The 15,182-nt window shown below is 45.4% G+C and overlaps 1 protein-coding gene across 1 annotated transcript in view; it reads left to right on the top strand.

Annotated features, from left to right (window-relative positions):
* Positions 1-15,182, top strand: part of ING5 (inhibitor of growth family member 5) — a 517,953-nt gene that overhangs the window by 96,476 nt on the left and 406,295 nt on the right. The window contains exon 3 of the mRNA XM_033958242.1: positions 14,001-14,023. Within this exon, the coding sequence (XP_033814133.1) occupies positions 14,001-14,023 (23 nt within the window). The remainder of the gene's footprint in view (positions 1-14,000; positions 14,024-15,182) is intronic.

Here is a 15,182-nt window from a genome sequence, read left to right as displayed (position 1 = left end):
AATTTGACTATGACCCCTTCTTTGGACAGCTCAGGGAGGTGGGGGGGTGGGAATTATGACAAAGGATAGGGAAAACCTTTTGGGATTTTCTAAGTACTCTGCAGGTAGAGGATGGGTGGAGGTGTATACATCCCCAGACAAGAGATTATACCTATTTCTCTACTGTTCATGGGTTCTGTTCCCGCATCGACTATCTTGTTTGTTGATTGTAGTATGATGCAGAGGGTAAGGGAGGCGAGTATAGACTCGATTACTTGGTCAGATCACGCCCCAGTGTGGATACAAATAACAGGGACCATGCCAAACAGGGTAGAAAATTTTGGAGGCTTAATGACAGCTTATTAGATGATCCAGGGGTGATATGATAGGTTGAGGAGTGGTTTGTGGGAGTACATAGAGTTGAATGTGGGGGGTGAGGCCTCTCCAGAGGCTGTCTGGGAGGGCCTGAAGGCCTTCTTGTGCTAGACTCCTCTAGCAAACGATGGCAGAGAGAGTAGGAAAGCAGATTTTTGCAACTTATATAAGCCCTGGAGGGTATGCACAAGCACCAGCCCTAGAATAGAAAGACTTTCAAACTATTGCAGGAGGAGTGAAGGAAACTGGAGGGCTATATGTTGGAACATATGAAGTTCCATCTTCAGCTATTAAAGCAGAGATATTTTGAGTTCCATAATAAAGCCAGTCACAGATTGAGAGTGCGTAGACTACAGAATAATATTCTTTTAGTGCATGGGAAATCTGGGGAGGAAGTAAGAGATTAGGGCATATTATGTGGATTATTATCAAAAGCTTTACACATCAGAGGCTGACAAAGATCTGGCCCAGATAGAGGATTACGTACAGTCTGCCCAGATGGGGAAAATAGAAGAGTCGATTGCTGAAGCTTGACCGCCCTATTACTCTAATTGAAGCAAATCAGGCCCTAAAATCTATGAAGGCCAGAAAATCACCAGGGCTGGACAGATTTACGGTGAAATTTTACAAAAGCATAGTAACATAGTAACATAGTAGATGACGGCAGATAAATGGTCCATCCAGTCTGCCCAACCTGATTCAATTTAAATTTTTTAAATTTTTTCTTCTTAGCTATTTCTGGGCAAGAATCCAAAGCTCTAGCCAGTACTGTGCTTGGGTTCCTACTGCTGAAAATCTCCGTTAAAAACTCTCTCCAAGCCCATCTACACCCTCCCGGCCATTGAAGCCCTCCCCAGCCATCCTCCACCAATTGGTCATATACAGACACAGACCGTGCAAGTCTGCCCAGTATTGGCCTTAGTTCAATATTTAATATTATTTTCCGATTCTAGATCCTCTGTGTTCATCCCACGCTTCTTTGAACTCAGTCACAGTTTTACTCTCCACCACATCTCTCGGGAGCGCATTCCAGGCATCCACCACCCTCTCCGTAAAGTAGAATTTCCTAACATTGACTTTGAATCTACTACCCCTCAACCTCAAATTATGTCCTCTGGTTTTACCATTTTCCTTTTTTACCATTTTTTTACCATTTTTTTTTACCATTTTCCTTTCTCTGGATTAAGTTCTACGTTAATACCCTTCAAGTACTGTATTTGAATGTCTGAATCATATCTCCCCTGTCTCTCTTTTCCTCTATACATATTCAGGGCTTCCAGTCTCTCCTCATACGTCTTCTGGCGCAAGCCTCCTATCATTTTCATCGCTCTCCTCTGGACTACTTCAAGTCTTCTTACGTCCTTCGCCAGATACGGTCTCCAAAACTGAACACAATACTCCAAGTGAGGCCTTACCAATGACCTGTACAGGGGCATCAACACCTTCTTCCTTCTACTGGCTATGCCTCTCTTTATACAGCCCAGCATCCTTCTGCAGCATCCACTGCCTTGTCACACTGTTTTTTTGCCTTTAGATCTTCGGACACTATCACCCCAAGGTCCCTCTCCCCGTCCGTGCATATCAGCTTCTTTCCTCCAGCATATATGGTTCCTTCCGATTATTAATCCCCAAATGCATTACTCTGCATTGCATTTTAGTTGCCAGGAATTAGACCATTCCTCTAACTTTTGCAGATCCTTTTTCATATTTTCCACTCCCTCTTCGGTGTCTACTCTGTAACAAATTTTGGTATCATCTGCAAAAAGGCACACTTTTCCTTCTAAACTTTCAGCAATGTCAGCTCACAAACATATTGAACAGGAATGGCCCCAGCATCAAGCCCTGAGGGACTCCACTATTCACCTTTCCTTCCTCCGAGCGACTTCCATTAACTACCACCCTCTGGCATCTGTTCGTCAGCCAGTTTCCTAACCCAGTTCACCACTTTGGGTCCTAACTTCAGACCTTCAAGTTTGTTGAACAGCCTCCTATGAGGAACTGTATCAAAGGCTTTGCTGAAATCTAAGTAAATTACATCTAGCATATGTCCTCGATCCAGCTCTCTGGTCACCCAATCAAAAAATTTAATCAGGTTCGTTTGGCACGATTTACCTTTTGTAAAGCCATGTTGCCTTGGATCCTGTAACCCATTTAGATTCAAGGAAGTACACTATCCTTTCTTTCAGCACACTTCCATTATTTTTCCAACAACTGAAGTGAGGGCTTACCGGCAGTAGTTTTCCTGCTTCATCCCTGTGACCACTTTTATGAATAGGGACCACATCTGCTCTCCTCCAGTCCCCAGGAATCACTCCCGTCTCCAGAGATTTGTTTAACAAGTCTTTAATAGGACTCGCCAGAACCTCTCTGAGCTCCCTTAGTATCCTTGGATGGATCCCATCGCTTTGTCCACCTTCAGTTTTTCAAGTTGCTCATAAACACTCTCCTCTGTGAACGGCGCAGAATCTACTCCATTTTCTCGTGTAACTTTGCCAGACAATCTCGATCCTTCTCCAGGATTTTCTTCTGTGAACACAGAACAGAAGTATTTGTTTAGCACATTTGCTTTCTCCTCATCACTCTCCACATATCGGTTCCCAGTATCTTTTTAATTTAGCAATTCCATTTTTCATCTTCCTCCTTCCATTAATATATATGAAAAAATTTTTGTCTGTCTTTTTTACATTTTTAGCCATTTGTTCTTCCGCCTGCTTTTGCCAGATGTATCTCTCTCTTGGCTTCTTCGGTTTCACCTGTAGTCCTTTCTGCACTCCTCTTCTTTTTTTTTTTTATATTTCACAAACGCCAACTCTTTTGCCTTTATTTTCTCCGCCACAAGTTTGGAGAACCATATCGGCTTCCTTTTTCTCTTGTTTTTATTGATTTTCTTCACATAAAAGTCCGTAACCATTTTTATTGCTCCCTTTTAGCTTATACCACTGTTTTTCACTTCTCTTATGTCCTCCCATCCTAACAGCTCTTTCTTCAGGTACTTTCCCATTGCATTTAAAGTCCGTACGATTGAAATCTAGGACTTTAAGTATACAAGCGGCCCGCTCTCTACTTTAGCCGTTATATCAAACCAAACCGTTTGATGATCGCTACTTCCCAGGTGAGCACCCACTCGAACATTAGAGATACTCTCTCCATTTGTGAGGACCAGATCCAATATCGCTTTTTCCTTGTGGGTTCCGTCACCATTTGTCTGAGCAGAGCCTCTTGAAAGGCATCCACAATCTCCCTACTTCTTTTCGATTCCGCAAATGGAACATTCCAGTCCGCATCCGGCAGGTTTGAAATCTCCCCAACAGCAGAACCTCCTCTTTCCTTCCAAACTTTTGGCTATCCACAATCAGATCCTTATCAATTTGCTGCGATTGAGTCAGAGGTCTGTAGACTACACCCACGTAGATAGAAGTTCCATCTTCTCTTTTCAGAGCGATCCATATTGCTTCTTCCTCTCCCCAGGTCCCTTGCATTTCGGTCGCTTGGATATTGATCGTTACATAGAGAGCTACTCCTCCACCTTTTGACCATCTCTGTCCTTCCTAAAAAGATTATATCCTGGTATGTTTGCATTCCATCCATGTGATTCACTGAACCATGTCTCTGTGATAGCGACAATATCTAGATCTGTCCTCTAAAATCAGGTCAGGGCTTGCAGATCATGAACTTTGTTGCTTAGACTGCGAGCATTTGTGGTCATCGCTTTCCAGCTATTTTTCAGCGGTAGTCTCCTTTTTTGTATGGATTTTTGTTTCGTTTCACTTTCCATTGCAATACTAAGAAATGAGTTTCTGATATTGTTTATGTTGCATCTTTACTACTGTCACATCTTTTCTTTTGCCAGGGGATGGTCTCTATAATTGTCCTTCATACATGCACCACCTCCACCTTCTAGTTTAAATGCCTAGAAACATATTGTCTAAAATTTCTCTGCAAGTTTCTTTTTCCTGCTGTAGTAATATGTAGCCCATCAGTGCAATATAGCTTCTTGTCCTTCCAAGTATTTCCCCATCCTCCTATGTACCTGAAGCCTTCTTGCTGACACCAGACTTTGAGCCATCTATTAAAGTCCTCTGTGTTTTTCACTCTTTGCTCTCCCTTTCCATATGCAGGCAGTATTTCAAGAAAAGCTAAAGTCTTTACAAAAGGTTTCAAGCCCTCACCAAGCTCTCGAAAAGCTTTCTGTGCTGCAAGTGTGGAGTTGTTGGCCAGGTCATTTGTTCCCAGAGGGATAACAACATCAGTGTTAAAATTCTTAGTTTCTTCCTTAATTATAATCAGTATTTGCCTTGAACTCCTGGTAGCTGAGGATCCTGGAAGACATTTCACTATTTTGGTCTCCTTGCCTTGTGTTCCAAGGTTAATGCCTCTGATGATGAAATCCCCCAACAGTAATAGTTTTCTGTTTTTGGCTTTTTTTATTTGTGCTTAGCTTCCCTGAGCTTCTCTTGCTCCTGTTGCTTCATCTCTTTAATAACTGGCAATGAGGTGGTCAGTATGCCTTTCTTTATTTGGTTGGCAGACATTATGGTCTTATTTAAAGAGGACAAGGATCCTAAACTCTATGCGTCGTACTGTCTGATGTCTCTGCTGGTAGTAGACACAAAATCTTCACTAGGATCTTAGTGGATCGTCTGAGTTGGTTACTACGTTTAGTCAAGGGGTAGGAACTCCGGTCCTCGAGAGCCGTATTCCAGTCATGTTTTCAAGATTTCCCCAATGAATATGCATGAGATCTATTTGCATGCACTGCTTTCAATGCATATTCATTGGGGAAATCCTGAAAACCTGAACTGGAATATGGCTCTCGAGGACCGGAGTTCCCTACCCCTGGTTTAGTCCATCCTGACTAATCTGGTATCGTTGCGGGGCGGCAAGTTGGGGATAATGTTCGGCGGGTATTTAATATCATGGAGAGGGTTAGAAGATTACACCAGGGCATGGTATTTCTCTCTATCGATGCCGAAAAGGCCTTTGATAGGGTTTTTCATGGTCATATTCGTTTAAGGTGCTTGAAGCCATTGGATTAGGCCCCTGTATGAAGGCGTGGATTTGGGTGTTATATATGAATCCATTGAGCTGTATTAAGGTGAACAGAGAGTACTCGGCACCATTTTGCCCTGGGGCAACTAGGCAAGTCTGCCCCTTCCTTCAATTTTGTTCATGTTGGTGATCGTACCCCCTGGCAAAACGGGTTTGTGCTAATGGGGACATTTGAAGGGTGTGGACTGCAGTGGGGGAATATAAGTTGAGTTTATTTGCTGACAATATTTTGTTTACCATTCAGGACCCGGTTCCCTCGCTGGGGGAACTTAGGGAGTATGGTGGGGTCTCGGGCTTTAAAGTTAACTTAAATAAATCAGAACTGCTGAATGTCAACTTGGCAGATGGGGGTCAAGGATAAAATGCGGGCGAACTTTCCTTTCCATTGAGTTAAATCCTCTATGCAATACCTGGGGGTTTAATTTGGGCCTGTGGGTACTGATCTTTATGACCTAAATTACACTCCCCTGATTCATTCAGATAGATATATAGGATTTTGAGAGGTGGGCAGGAATGTACAGTATTTTTTACTGTATAAGACACCCCTGACTATCAGACGCACCCACCTGTAGAGGAGGAAAAAACCAAGAAAAAAAAAATTCTCAACCAAATATGTGCCCTGTACCCTGTCCCCCTCTGGTGGTCTAGTGGTAGGCCTGGGACAGGGTACAGGGCACGTCTAATGGTAGGCATGTTTACTGGCAGCCAGCCAGCCAGCCAGCAGAACCCCCCCTCCCGGTACTTTTTTTTTTTTTTTTGGTAAAATCTCTATAGGCAAAACCATAATGCATGCAAGTACATCAATAGCACTCGCAGAACCAGTGCTGAATACAACCAAATACAGAATAACAATAACAAGATGAAGTAAAGATCAAGCATAATGTACAGTATCAGAACTCAAGGCATGCCAATACAAAATTTTTGTTATGGTGAAATCTAAAGTACCCGTCCCCTGTGTACAACCCCTCCAGCAAAACAGAGAAAAGCAGCCCCCACGATCCACAAAAGTTTCAAGTTTCAGGTTTATTAAATTTTTGTTATGTACGCAATATCAAAAGCTTCAAAGCGTATAACATTTAAAAATGGGGTAGAACAAAACTCTTTAACATAATTACAATCAAATTCTAACCATTTTAATACATAACTGGTGCGGAAGGTGAAAGAAAGAAAGAGAGAAAGAGAGAATTGCACACTGGCGTCCTATATAGACAGACACCTAAGACTACCAAACCACCACGATGGGTTCAAGCCTACAGTGCTTGTGACTTTGGGCAAGTCACTTAACTCCCCCATTGCCCCACCTAAATTAGGTAGATTTTTTGAATAGTGCTGGAAAACACCCCAATAAAGAATTGGCAACCTAATTATTGGTGCAGCCTTTTGGCTATTTGGAGGTATACAAATATGCCATTTATTCACATTCCTACTCCACAGAAAGATGTTAGCAAAGAAGAAGCTGAGTGCAACCACAACTCGCGTTCCCCTACTCCACTGTGCTGTTTTCCATGACACCTGTCCCTAACCTATCACCAGTAACAAGCTGTCCCTTCCCTGCTAGTCAGGCTTATCCCATTATTCTCTCTTCCCTTCCCAACCCATCACCCCAGCTCTCCCCTCTCTGTTATCTTTGCTCTCCCTCATGCCCTAACTTGACACCACTATCGCCTCACCACATACGACTTGCCTACCACCATCACCTCACATCCCTTACCTCCCCCAGCCAGCTGGTCTGCCTGTCGCCATCACCTCCCTACCCTTCACACTTGCCCACTTGCTTCCTTGTCCACCATCACCACACTCTCCCTACCCCTGATCCTGCCTGGCTGTCACCATCATCTCTGTACCCCTGTCACCAGATTCTCTCCCTTCCCCTTCCTCCCATCCAGCCTTCCACTTCACTCTCTCCCTACTTCTCTCTGTCCAAGGAGGAAGGCTATCACCTTGGCTGGCCTGTCTGCCACCTTATTCTCTAGCTACCTGTCATCCCATGCTCCATGTCACCATTGCCTCATTCTCCTACCCCTCATGATGGTCATCACCCGTCCCTTTTGCTAGTTTTTCATATTAGCCATACTGCCTGCTTACTTATCTCTGCTATCTTGTGCCCCCCCTCCTCTCCCTGTCACCTCACTCTCTACCTTCATGCCTAGCTGTCACTCTTTCTTCTCCTCACCCTGGCCTGCCTGTCACTTTCCTCTCCCTTCCCCCTAGCTGTCCCCCACAACCCCAAGCCCACCCCGGCCCTAACCTGTGGGCCAATTGACTCTCCTCTCTTTCCTCCCACACATGTCACATTGCATGCCAAGTCGCAGCACCCGCCAAGCTTCCCCCCTCCCTCACCTCAACTAATCCTGACCTCAGCAGCTCCAGCCAGCTCCTGCCAAGCGGCTTGGCAGGGGGAAGTAGGCCCTCTCCCAGCCAGCCACCCCAGTACCTAGGAACTGCAGCCACCTTCACTAGGGTAGCGGGGAGCCAGGGAGGGGGAGGTGCAGGATTCTAGCTTCCCCTCTTGCCTATGCAAGCAGATCTCATCTCTCCCCCCCCCCCTGAGGTCCTTCCCTTCTCCAGACCCAGTGCCCCACACTTATCCCATGCAACTTTGGCCAGCTCAGGTGGGGGCAGGGCAGAACACGGCACAAAGCAGCACCTTAGATGTGCATGAAAAGGCAATAAAAAGAACGAACAACAAATGAAAAGTGAAGCACCACAGCTCCCCAAAAAGCAGCAACTCAGCCGCCAGTTATCCCTCCTCTGACTCATGGCTCATTTCCTACCAGCTGTTTGTGGCTCTGTAGCACAACGGGCCAATCACAAACGACCTTAGAACTCTGAGGTCGTTTGTGATTGGCCCAGAGTTCTAAGGTTTTTTGTGATTGGCCCATTGTGCTGCAGCTGAACTAATGTGTGCCTACTTGCTGAGCTCCATGCCTACGTGACAGAGACTGTTGCTGCTGATTCATTGGGAGCTCAGTGCGGCACCGGACCCGGACCAGAAATTAGGTAGGTCTTGGGATAGGAACCCCAGGTCCATCCTCATGGGAGTCCCATTGGCCTGGAAGGAGTCCCCACAATCCCCGTTCCTGTGCAGACCTCTACTCCTGACTCTAGAGAAGCAATGAAAAGGTCAGGCGGCAGAGCCGCCAGAATTTCCCTAAGTTCCCTCAGTACCCTTGGATATGCATCATCCAGCCTCATTGCTTTATCCACTTTTAGTTTAGCGAGCTCCTCATGAACACAATCCTCAGAAAATCGATAAGGGTCTATCACACCTCCAGCCCTATTTGCTTTTGTTTTCTGTGTCTCGCACCCGGTGCTTCAGCTGTGAATACAGAACAGAAATATTTGTTAAGCAATTCAGCCTTATTTTTTATCAGCTTCTACATATTCCTCCCCTTCACCTTTGAGTCTCACAATGCTACAGGGACAGGGGAAGAGAGTGAGTAGAAGTACTGTTTCCCATGACTGCATTGAATTTTGCATGACATGTGCAGAATTTTGTGCATTTTGCAGACATGGGGTATTCTATGCTGTGTGGTTATGCAGAATTCCCCCAGGAGTAATAATATAATATCTGTTAGTAACGTATTCCCCCAGGAGTATAATATCTGTTAGTATTCATGGTGTATTCAGTTTGAAAGACAGAACCATCAGATCCAAAATCAACTTGCTCAAACTATACTTGATCAGCTCAGAGACCAGAGTAGGCTCTGTAGGGAGTAGACAAAGACATGCGGTTAACCGTGGTAAAAATATAACTTCAATAATAATTACAGCAGATGCGGTAGTGAAACTGAGTACCGCCCTGTGGGAATGGTAAAGAGGTTTGTTCCCATGTAAAAAAAGAAATGTTCTTGCCCTTGATTTTACTGCAGTTCTTCAGTTTTGTAGTGCTGGCATATGTTTTATGTTTTTTACCTCCTCCCGATGCAGGAGTAGCAGACTCAATCTATGGACCGCCTTCCTTTATGACTCTGGCCAATGCTTTCCTTCCTAGTCACAGGGTTACTGCTGTTGCTTCTCTCCCCCCCCCCTTCCGGCATGGCATTACCTCTAGGAGGGCAAAAAAACCCAGACTCCACCCAAGATGACTCCACCCAAGATGAAAGAGAACCGCTTATAAGAAGCGACTCCCCGCCCCCCCTCTGTTTCTTTCCCTCCCCTTCAAACATTCCTTTAAAATTTTTTTTTACTTCAATAGTATTTTTTATCTATCCAACCCAAACCCCAGTACCCTCGTGTATTAAATCTGTCTAAGGGCTAGATTCGCAAAGCAAACCGATTGTGTACCAATCGATTTGCGAACCCTTTGTGACCTGATTTCCCTCCAACCCAATTCACTAACGTGTGTAGCGATCCCATCTCGATCCATTCATTCAAATGAGGGAAATTGGCATGCAAATTTTGAAAGGCAGCGATTCACTAAATAATTTTTGTAACACCAATTGGGCTTGCTGATCAGAAAAGAAGCGACTGCTGACTCTCCTGCCCTGCCCTTTAAAACCATGGGCTCGCAATGCTTTTTAGCAGAGCAAGCCTGTGGTTTTAACCCAAAATCCGCCACTGCCATCAGGCCCAACACTGCCCACCTTGTCCCTGCGTATAAACGAATGAATATGGCAGGAGGGATGCCAACTCCCTCCTGCCATAGCAAACCCGCCATTGGCTCGGCTGGGCCAGTCCATCCTTCCCCGTACCTTAAACCGCAGCTCTTAAATATGGCAGGAGGGTCTCCACTCCCTCCTGCCCATATCTATTACTCCCCCCACCCTAAAACAAAGGCATGGAGGGTTGCCGACACCCTCCTGCCACCCCAGAGACCCCCCCTCCCGGTTCCCGGCTGGACTCACCCCCCCCTTCCCGTACCCTTAACAGTTGGAAGCAGGAGGGGTGCACTGCTCAGACCCTCCTGCTCCAGGCCTTCGATTGAAGATGCGTGCAGCCTTAGGCCCCACCCTGGTGAATCATGTGATGCATGGAATGGGGCCTAAGGCCCTGATTGGTCGAGGCACCTCGGGTTCCTTCCTTGGGAGGGGCCTGGGGCGCCTCAGCCAATCAGGGACTTCCTTAGGGAGGAGTCTAAGGAAGTCCCTGATTGGCTATTGTTTTTGGCAAGGGAAGAGCCTGAGGCGTCTCAGCTAATCAGGGCTTTAGGCCCCACCCTGTGCATCACATGATGCACCAGAGCGGGGCTAAGGCCACACTTGTCATCGGAGGAGGTCTGGAGCAGGAGAGACTGAGCACCCCTCCTTCTCCCAACTGTAATGGAATCCCTCCTAGCCATTTTAAAAGCGGCGTCAGATTTTTTGGTTCGGGAAGGGAGGTGGGAAGGGGCACTTTGGGAGGGAGGTGGGATTAATTTTTTTTTAATCGGGCTGATTATTTTGCATGTGTAAAACACGCAAAATATCCTGCCCGATTAAAAAAAAAAAAAAATTTAAAAAGCTGGAAAAGCCGTGACAGCAGTGACAGGAAGTGCTTCTCCTGTCACTACTGCCAGGGCTTCTAGCGATCCATTCAGTTGGTTGGGGGCGTCGTTAACGATCGTCCACCATTTGCATGCAGGCCTTTTGTGAATTTGTCGGCCTGCGTGCAATCGGACACGGCATCAGGGGTTTGTGAATCTAGCCCTAAGTCTTGTTAGAGTCTAAGGGCTAGATTCACAAAGCAAGCAGTTTGTGACCCTTTGCGACCAGATCTTCCCTCGGCCCGATTCACTAATCTCTCCTGCGATCTGCTTCCAATCCGTGCATACAAATGAGGGGAAACGCATACAAAGTAGACAGGATGCGATTCACCAATGAAATTTTTTAAAACGACTGGGCCTGGTCGATCAACCCAAGAAGCGACTACTGGGGACTAGTTCTGCCCGATTTACGATTCGATAGACTTCCACCATTCGAATCAAGTGAATCGTTTCAATTTTTTTCTAAAAATCGGCCTCCCGATTTGATGACTGAGCTTCCCCCGTGCCTTCCTAAAGCAGGTAGTGGCAGCGCTGCCTCTTGCTGGCCGTCCACTGCTGCTCAGCTTGAGGGGGAGGAGGTCAGTCGGAAAGGCCTGCATGTTCCCCCAGCTTCCCCGCTCTTACCTTAAGTAATTACGGCAGCCTGTAGGATCGCCAGTGCTGTAGTGATCCTTGCAGCTGGCCCATCCTCAGCGGCATGTTCTCTTTGCTATGGTCCCGCCCCTCCTCTGATGTCAGGGTCAGGATCGCGGCAGAGGAAATGTGCCTCTATTTTCATTTCATTTCTTCCATTTGATGCGTCGCATATACCTATACAAGCTCTAGGCGACATTAAGAGGAAGGGGTTAGAAGAGGGTTAGGGAGGACTATGGAGGGCAGGAAGGAGTGGAGAAGAGAGAAGTATGTAGAATATTTCATAGAAATTCCTAACTTTACAGAGCGCCATCTATGTAAATGATATCTAAATGAATTAAAGTAATATGTAAAAAGGAATAGAAGGGAGGAACAGTTAAACAATATAATTCAGGGAAATTCAATAAATAAAATAAAAACAATAGGGGTAAAAACAATGGAATAAAATTTTAAATAATTCATAAACTGGAAAAAGAAAAAAATCAAATAAGTCTGACAGAAGATCCAATTTCCTGAAGCAGCTCTTTTGCTCAGCATAGTTTAAATAATCCCAACAGCAAAAGTTCAGATGGGACAGATATCAACTCGGGCTTTCCAGCTGCTGCAGCCCCGACTCATCGCTTCCAGGCAGATGATGCACAGAGATAGAACTAAACTAAACTAAACTAAGCCTTAAGTTTATATACCGCATCATCTCCACGGAAGTGGAGCTCGACACGGTTTAAAAAAGCTTAAAAATAGGGAAGAGAGAGGAGAAGGATTTACAAAAGCATATAAAAGAGGGGATGTGATCAGGAGAAGAGATGTTATATGTTAGAGAAAAGCCAGATTTTCAGTTGTTTTCGGAATAGTTGGAGGGAGCCTAAGTTCCGCGGCGGGATAATGAGATCATTCCAAAGGCCCGTGATTTTGGAGAGAAGGGATCTTCCCAGTTTACCTGCGTGGAGGATGCCGTGTAGAGAGGGGAAGGATAGTTTATGTCTGTGGGCTGATCTGGTGGTAGCAGGCGTCAGGGCGAGGAAGGATAGAGGGATTAGGGGCGGAAGGATGCCGTGAATGATCTTGAAAGCCAGGCAGGAGCATTTGAAATGGATTCTGGAGAGTACTGGGAGCCAGTGAAGATTGGTAAGTAGTGGGGAAACGTGGTCAAATTTGCGTTTAGCAAAAATCAGCTTGGCTGCAGTATTCTGGATAAGTTGGAGTTTGCGAAGACTTTTTTTTTGTTAGGCATAAATAAATGACATTACAGTAATCGAGTTTGGATAGGATGATGGATTGTACAAGGACGGTGAAATGTTTTTGGTGAAAGTAGGATCTAACTTTCTCAGCATGTGGAGGCTGAAAAAACATGATTTTGCCAGGAATTCAGGTGGGCCGCACTGCTTCTCGATGGGTGGCGGATGCTCATGGCAGCTCCTGAAGAATACAGCACTCTGCCTTCATCGGTGGACAACCAGGAGGAAGAGTCCATGGCACTGCTCCACTCCACGGATCTGGAAACACCACCAACTCCTCCACAATGAGAGAAGCAACCACCAGCAGCGATCAACCATGTCTAAACTAAATTAAACTAAATCTTGGGTTTATATACCGCATCATCTCCACAATGTGGAGCTCGGCATGGTTTACAGGGGTTGGGATAGAACGGAACTCCAATGGAATTATAGAAATAAGTATAAAGATGAGGTTAGGGCTTAAAGTACCAGAGAGGGGAGAGGTTACATTTTGGAGAAGAGCCAAGTTTTTCAGATGCTTACGGAATAGATTGAAAGGAGCTCAAGTTACGAAGAGGGGAAGTAAGATTATTCCAGAGCTGAGTGATTCTGAAGGGGAGGGAGGACCCTAGTTTACCAACATGGGAGATGCCTTTTAAGGAGGGGAAGGATAATTTTAGTTTTTGCGTGGATCTGGTGGGAGAAATTGGATTTGAGGAATTCCAGGATAGAGGAATAAGAGGAGGAAGGATGCCGTGAAGGATCTTGAAGGTTAGGCAGGCACATTTAAAGTGCGGACCCTGGAGATAACAGGAAGCCAGTGAAGCTTGGACAGGAGTGGTGAGACATGGTCAAATTTACTTTTGAGAAGATAAGCTTAGCCGCGGTGTTCTGGACTAGTTGGAGTCTATGGAGGCTTTTCTTTGTTAAGCTTAAGTAGATAGGAATTGCAATAATCCAATCTGGAGAGGATGAATGGATTGTACGAGGATGGCAAAGTGTTTTTGATGGAAGCAGGACCTCACTTTCCTCAGCATGTGAAGGCTACAAAAGCATTTTTTTATCAAGGAATTGAGGTGGTCATTGAAGGATAGTGAGGAGTCAATGGTGATTGCCCAAAACTTTGCTAGAGAACTCCAACTGTAGTGAGGAGCCTGGGACAATGGGATGGAGGTGGGTAGTTGGTCTAGTTTAGGGCCGAGCCAAAGTAGTTTCGTTTTTGGACTCATTATGTTTCATTTGTACATGTGAGGGCCCAAGATTGGAGGTTCGTTATGCACGAGGAGATGTTCGCTGCGAGATTAGTGAGGTTCGCGTCAGTCTCAAGGAGGACCAGGATATCATCGGCATAAGTGTAAAGTATTTCTAGGGGGAATAGGTGGAGGAGATTCAGGGAAGACATATAAATGTTGAAAAGAATAGGAGATAGGGAGGAACCTTGTGGGACTCCACATGTCGGTTTCCATGGGGAGGATGAGGTGCCATTCTTGGTAACGGTGTAAGAACAAGAACGTAAGAAGTTTGAGAACCAGTCAAGGACTGTGTAGCTAATGCCTATCTCGGAGAGTTGGGAGATTAGAATGTCATGATGGACAACGTCAAAAGCTGCAGAAAGGTCGATTGAAGGAGAACGGCAAATTTTTTATGAGAATGAAGTTGTTGAACCTTAGCGATTAGAGAGGCCAGGAGGGATTCAGTGCTGAAGTTGGATCTGAAGCCGTATTGATAGGGTAGGAGAATAGAGAATCTTTCAAGGTAGGATGAGAGTTGGGAGGAAATGATGGACTCTAGCAGTTTGGTTAGGAGAGGAATATTTTTGCTATTGGGCGGTAATTGGATGGAATGGAGGGTCAGCTTTTTTCAGTAGGGGTGTCAACGCAATGTGTCCCATTTCTGGGGAGAAGAGGCCCGATAATAGGGCAGAGTTTATAAGTTTGATAAGAGATGAGATGGCCTGTACGGGTATTTTCTCAAATAGATAGGATGGGAATGGGTTCAAGGTGCAGTTGCAGGATTTCAGTTTCAGGCAGAGTTTTTAAGGACCTGCGATTCAGATACTTGCTCAAAGGCAGTCCAGGATCTGTTGACTGGGATAGGGTTGGAGACATTTGGGGTAGGGTTGGGAGTGGCGGACACCAGAGAGTTGTAGGAGACTGTGGGTGGGAAGGAGCTTCTTAAGGTGGTGACCTTTCTATTGAAGAAGTTTGCTTAGGACATCGGCTGATGGATAAGGAGGGAAGTATGGAAGGGTTGTTTTTAGAAGTTAAGGAGCGCCAGATGTTGAACAGCATACTATTCTGGTTGTTTGATCTAGAGATCTTGTAGCATAGAAGTTCATTCCTTGCTTTTTTGAGTATAGTATTGTAGAGCTTAATGTTGACCCTCCAGGTTTGTTTATCTGTGGGGGATTTAGATTTTTTTCCAGATGCGTTCCAGAGATAGACATTTCTGTTTCAGTACCCTGTGGT

The sequence above is a fragment of the Geotrypetes seraphini genome, chromosome 9, assembly GCF_902459505.1.
Source record: "Geotrypetes seraphini chromosome 9, aGeoSer1.1, whole genome shotgun sequence".
NCBI classification, from domain to species: Eukaryota; Metazoa; Chordata; class Amphibia; order Gymnophiona; family Dermophiidae; genus Geotrypetes; species Geotrypetes seraphini.
The sequence above is the reverse complement of the archived record's forward strand: the minus strand, read 5'-3'. Positions and strand labels throughout refer to the sequence as shown.